At 29.8% G+C, this 6935-nt stretch overlaps 1 protein-coding gene across 1 annotated transcript; it reads right to left on the reverse strand.

Moving 5' to 3' along the window:
• Positions 1 to 234: 234 nt before the first annotated feature.
• On the reverse strand, positions 235 to 5902 carry LOC106407440 (sugar transporter ERD6-like). The gene is made up of 18 exons (XM_048767489.1): positions 4993 to 5902; positions 4828 to 4890; positions 4350 to 4439; positions 4175 to 4234; positions 4019 to 4084; positions 3868 to 3933; positions 3700 to 3775; positions 3554 to 3618; positions 2759 to 2851; positions 2593 to 2673; positions 2106 to 2190; positions 1960 to 2003; positions 1713 to 1775; positions 1552 to 1611; positions 969 to 1022; positions 807 to 866; positions 589 to 703; positions 235 to 477 (listed from the first exon to the last, which is right to left on the reverse strand). The coding sequence occupies exons 1-18, from the start codon at positions 5236 to 5238 to the stop codon at positions 353 to 355; spliced, it is 1512 nt and encodes a 503-aa protein (XP_048623446.1). The 5' UTR covers positions 5239 to 5902; the 3' UTR covers positions 235 to 352.
• Positions 5903 to 6935: the final 1033 nt, after the last annotated feature.

Genomic DNA, 6935 nt, shown 5'->3' on the forward strand with positions numbered 1-6935 from the left:
CACCCCGTCTCCACTGGATCTGTTCCCAGGAGTTGGATTAATTTATGACCAACAGTGAACAGCAATCTTCGTCATTGTTGTCAAACAACAAAAAATGATATGAACCACAAACGCAGTGTTTGCAAGTGATATCTGCTAGACCAATAATTCCCAATATGGTTTATAATTTTTTTTAACTATATAAATATTTAATTATTTTAACATCAACAACAACGTGTTGTTTTAGGCTCCAAATAAAAATTCGATATAATCATCCAACACAAGCCAAACTCACATGAACGCTAATAAATTTATAACTCTTTTCTTTGTTTTTTACTTTTCTTGCAACAAGAAATAAAATGATAGTTTGGTATTAATGAACAGAATTCGAAAGCAATGTTTGTATTTCTTCGAGTGACCTTCCTTTCGTCTCCGGCACTATGAAATAGATAAACACGATCGACACGGCTGACACGGAGGAGAAAATTAAAAATGTTCCTGAAAATATTTTAATAATTTATTAACAAGATAATCAGGATTAGGAATAACTTGTAGTGTCCCTTACAAATAAGTATTATAAGAACATATAAACATCAAATGACTATTTACCTGATGCATTCCATTGCATTAATAAATTGAAGGTGAAAGTAATAATCCAACCACATGCCCAGTTGGTAACTGTAACTAAAGTTCCAGCTGAAACTTTTACGTTCATAGGAAATATCTGTAAAATGTAGGAGTTAGGGAAGTTTGATTTCTTATATTTTAAAATTTAAGTAACACATATGTATTATTATTAACACAATACATTGAACATTATGTATTACCTCAGACATTATAATCCATGGTAGCCCTCCCATGCCCAAAGCATATGATATAATATAACCCTAATAAAAACAAAATCGTATTTATCCAACCATATAAATAGTTAGATACGTCCCCAAAATTATATATTTTAAGCAAATAAAAAGTGATATAGATGTGTTTACCAGTACGCTGATGAAGGTAAAAAGTGGAGTGAGTTCTGGTAGAATGCCGAATGACTATATAAACATTAGGAAAGATAATAAGTTAAAAAAAAAAACATTAGGGAAGAAATTTAGTAACTAGGAATCGTAAGTTTAAATTTATATATATATATATATATATATATATATTAAATTTACATAATACAGATCGATTAATAAACTTTCATCAGGAATATTCATAATTTTAATACTTTTCTAAAATTATAATCTTATGTAATAATATATGTTAGCATTTATCACATCCGTGAATAGATTTTAACAGTCTGAAGTAATAAATCTAATTTTTTTATTTTGAACATATAATTTTTCTTAGAAATTTTGAATATTTAAATAAGAATAAATTTTACGCATAGCCCAGATAAAAGCCTAGTATAATTTTAAAATTCAGAACTGTTGATGATCTTTTTAAATGTAGGTTTTAGAATCTATGGTGCATGATCTATATATATATATATATACATTAACAATATTTATTGATATAAGATATAAAGAAAGGTGAAAATCCTTTGTCAAAAAGAAAAAAAAGATATTTAGAAAGGATCACCTGAAGACTGTAGGAAACACTTAAGAGCAAAGCAAACAGGCCCATTCCAGCACAAGAAGCCTGCACAACAATTAAGTAACGACAAATAATACGTTATAGACTAAATCTATTAGACATTGCTTCAAGAAAACAGTGATATTTAATTGAGTAAAATATCTAACCATAAGTAGAGTTCTTCTTCCCATTTTATCGACAATAATTGTTCCAATCATCGCTTTTGGTACCTGTAAAGAAACATTCATAATTTAAATACTACTAAACAAAAATTGTAACAAATAATTAAGTTAAAAAAAAACATTGTGAAGATCTAATACAAAACATTTCTCTGACTGACTAATTCTAGAGTCTATTTTTAACATGAGTATAAATTTTTACAAATTAATTTCATAATTAGTTTTTACTTTTTACCATGATTGTCGCCATTACAGACGTTCCAATAGCGCTCGGGAAACCTGAAATTAAAATAAGTTACCATTAATTTATTGGATCCGAAAATTAAAGCAAAGTACAAAGTTCGGAAAATATATCGAAAACTGGTTATGTATATTTAATACCTCCTCTTTCATACAGGCTACTAGCATAATAGATAACACCTGCGCTACCGGACAGTTGTTGCAAGAGCATCAAACCAACTCCGATCTGTAAAAGTGAATTTATTAACAAAGTTCAGGAGAGACCATAGTATTTCTCACATATCTCAATGACAAAAAAATGGAGAATAACATTAGTTTAGATATCAATAAGACAAATAAAAATGAAGTACATGCCGATAACACAAATTTAATATTTTTTTATCTATTTTTTATCTTATTTAACGTTCTAAATAATGAACCAAAAAATGTATTATTTTAGTTATTGAATAAATTTATTTTTATTATACTATAAAGTGAAATATGGAGTAAAAAAAGCTTTTTAGTAAAAAAAAATTGGAGTAGAGTAAACTTTTTTTTTCAAACTATATTTTTAAATAAAAATAGAGTGAAATTGGAGATGGTCTATGGAAATACTCAAAATAGTCACGTGAGTCCTAAATATACTTACAATTAACGGAAATACATATCTCCTCTGAAACAGTTCCACAAACCCAGTTTCACCGCTTTGTTGTGAAAAATCCATTGTATCCTAAAACAAATAAGAAGTTGTCAAAGTTTAGAAAACCAAGATTATGAGTTAATTTCAAATTAAACTAATAAAATTGTTGTAGTACTTTAATTGCGTTAGCTTCTTGTGAGATGTCCACGTCATGGCCTCTTAGGTGTTGTAAAGAAGCTCTGCATTCTTTGTCACGACCAAATTTTGCCTGTCGACATTTCAATAACAATTAAAATTTCAAAAATGTCATAACCAATGCAAAGTATATTGTGCTACAGATTCCATATTGGTAATCTCAGCATTTTCAGTTTATTAGATCATTTATGTGCAATAGATTTCAAATTAATATAATAAAATATCTATATTTTTCAAAAGTATAATATCTATATTTGTAACTAAAATATTGATTACCAATACTAAATATGAAATTAAAATGAATTAAAATACCTTTGAAAACTATTTTTACTGGGAACTTAATCTAGCTGATGTAAAAATAAATATATATGTTAAAATGTAAATGACATGTGATAGTCTCTCAAAAATACGTTTACTACTATAATATGTAAAACTATAATTAACTTATAACTTAGAAACATTATGTGTAGTTAATTTAAAGTAAAAGTGGCATAGAAATAGAACATCAAAGTTAACATCTTAATTAAACTAGCTAAACACAAGATGTAGAAGACGTCGACATATTTGAACTCAACATTATGTAATGTTTAATGTTTTTAGAGTTTCTTTAGGTGTAAATTATGTAAAAAGTTAAAAAAAAAAAGAATTATTGATCATGCTAATTGACCATTATTTTGGTATTGTATTTGAAAACACAATTTTGGCTGGAGGCACCACTTTGGTGGCACAGATAATTTTTTAACAATAGTTAAAGCGATAGTTAGAGTTGACTTACCAGCCATCTTGGAGACTCAGGAATGAAGAATAGACCAACGACGTGAAGAACACATGGAACCATACCTTAAGGACAACAAAAGATTAAACTAATCCACTCATGTAATTATTAGTCTATATTCAAGGAAAAAATTTATCGGATCATACCAACGATTGATAGAAATCTCCAGGAAATAAAATTTCCAATGATGAAAAATAGTGAAAGCCCAAAATTTTGCATCAGCTAAAACAATTCCAATAAAATAAATTAATAAAATTAAAGTTCTAAATCATATTAAGTGTAAATAGAATTCAGGGTTAGTATAAGCTTTGAACCTGATTAGCAAACACGAACGATCCTCGAACATGTTTTGGTGCTATTTCCGCGATATACACGGGAATCTATATAAGAAAAACAAAATATATGTATTTATGAATTAGAGACTGCAACTAAAACTAGATAAATTAATGGATTACAATACGTTACCACGTAGCTAAAGATGCCAACGCCTATTCCAAGTAGGAATCTTCCACAGTCCAGCCAAAGTGCATCCTTTAATTATAAATATAACAGTCATTAGATAACAAGAAATGTAGTAAACTAAAGAAAACAGGCACAACTCAAAAGTAGTAACTAATAAACCTTAGCCAGTGCGATACACAACCAGCCTGTTGCGCAGAAAGCTTCACAGAGAAACATTGTCTGTTTTCCAGTTGTTATGGAATAAACAATTGTCGTTAGTATGTATATAGATCGATTTAGTATTAGTTAACCGGTCAACCAAATATTTGGACGAGTTCATAACTAAATTACTTACTCGTTTTCTTCCCAAAACATCAGAAATTTTACCGCTAAATACTGCACCAATGAGTCCTCCTAATGTCATTATTGACCCGAACATTGAGTACTGTAAAATAATTAAAGAGTTAAATGGCAAAAAATATAAGATATTCTTAGAACGACAATATAGATGGCTTCCTCATTAGTAAATAGAACTAGAACGAATTTCAAAGTCCATCATATAACATGGTTTTATCTTCTATTTAAGTTTTATAGCACAAATAATATTTTTTTCTTGCCATATATCTAATGGTCTTCTAACAAAACTAAACCCTAAATATAAATGCTATAGACTCGATTTTTTTACGCAACGAGTATAAATATTTACAAATATATAAGCTGCTTTTTTTGGGTCGAAACAAGCTACTTTTCAACATAAAATTGTGATAAACTTATAGAATCCAAATAAAATTAAAATTGAGTATATATACCGATGCATACTATATTAGACTTACTTCTGCAACTGAGAGAGATAAATCACTGACAATTCCATGTTGGGCAACTGAAGAATAACCGGTCTGCCAAATCGATACATCCAACTCAATTAGAATAAAGTCAATATAATTTTGATCATAAAGAACCAATCTTAAAACAAAACCAAAAGAGTAAAGCATACTCACACCACAACCAACGCAGAAAGAGCCAGTAACGACGATAAAGGTGATAAGGCACACAGAGGTTGTGACACAACATTCACCATCTTCGTTGTGATGCTTCTTCACTTCTTTATGCCTCTTTGATGATAAACCGGTTTCAAGATAACCGTCGTCGTTTGGGTGTTTCCTTTCTCTTATGCTGAGACTCTTCCTGAGTAAACCACTTTCCATGCTTTTCTGTCTCTCCATAATACTCTTTTGTCTCTCCATTATTACTCTCTTTTTTTCCTAATGAGAAAGTTAAAGTGCGAAAGTAAGAGTATCTATCGGAGTTTACTTTCTGACGAGTACTTCAAGTTCTCTAAACATTTTTATAGGAGTTGAGAACTGGACAACGTACGAATATTTTACACTTTTTTGTTTGTTTATAATTAATTAACAAACATTTTTATAGGAGATGCTTGAGCATCTCATGGGTAATATAATTAATTAAAAAGGGACGGAATCAAATCAAGTGAGACAAAACAGTAGGTGGCTTTTGTCTTTAGACAATATATAATAATTTAGTTCGAATATAGATCGAAAAACGTGGAACTCTGGCCAAAGATTTATAATAGATTGGAATCTGTAGACGCTAGATGTAGAACTAGAAATGTGGTATGGATAATATAATTATGTTTCTCCAAGTACATGATTGTTACATACTTTATATGAGTTAAGAAACAACTCTCTCTTTCGCTCTGTTTTGTCTACTCTCGTTTGTGTAAAGAAAAGACATGACCAGAAAATGTAAAAGACCCCAAGGATTCAGTCCTGGCTTTCTATAGATCAAAGATGATGATACAACTCTTCAAACAAGAGCACAAGCGACCAACAAGAAAACTGTTTTTCAAACCACTGTTTTTCAAAACACTGCTTTTCAAAACACTGTTTTTCAAAACACTGTTTTCTGCACTTTTTAGATTTTTAGGTTAAAGAGATGGAATATACCAAGGAGAGTATTTATACTCAGTCTAAAGTGAAATGAAACCTCTGTCGCAATCAGTCTTGTAAACTTGTCTTCCATCTCCAAAACGCAGAGGTTTAGTAAGGCATTCAGCAGATTTCAACTGCTTTGGCAAACCACCAACAAACTTCTGCAAACTTGTCTTAAAGTGTCATCAGGTCATTCAACCTTCATTCAAACATCAAACCGACATTCAAACTGAAATTGAATCATCTACCAATAGCAAATTAATCATGTTTTAAGACACAATAATTATTGGTAGAAACCTGTTCAATCCTATGGTTTCATTGAGAGTTCATCAATGCTTATATATTGAGATTTGGATTTTGAATCTTAGCGAAAGTGAATTATGCAGATTAATAAAGAAAAAAATTGCATGAAATCCTTAGCACAATGCAAATAAAATCACTAAATATGAATCTCATAAGACGGTTCAGAAAGGTGAAGTCAAATGTAAATTTTCATAAGGCATATAATTTTTTTATATAAATAGAGACACAAAACAACAAAATAAAATTTAATTTCTTGAGCAGATAAATAGAGATAGTCTTATTGCTAAATAGATTTTGGTAATAGACATATAGTAAATCTTGTCAGATAAATATATTAATGATGAAAACACATGCAATAATGTCCTGTCGGAAAGTGGTCATCTCTACAATCACAACGAGGATATTCTTTCATGTCAGCTAAGCATTTTTTGCTTCCGTCAGGACCGCAAACTCCAGCAAACCATCTAACAATTCCACCCTTTTGATCTTCCGCAGCAACTAGTTATTGACAAATGCAAAAAATAAAAATTCCATCTAACAATTCCTTATAAAAGTAACGGAAAAGTCTATCTTTATTTTTATAACATAGAAGTTCCTTATACAGGAGATTACACCGTCATAGATAAATAGAAAAATTACAAATCATAATCTCTTGGTTATGAGCCATCCACAATCTGGTTCATAACACT

The sequence above is a fragment of the Brassica napus genome, chromosome C9 (genome assembly GCF_020379485.1).
Source record: "Brassica napus cultivar Da-Ae chromosome C9, Da-Ae, whole genome shotgun sequence".
Lineage (NCBI taxonomy): Eukaryota > Viridiplantae > Streptophyta > Magnoliopsida > Brassicales > Brassicaceae > Brassica > Brassica napus.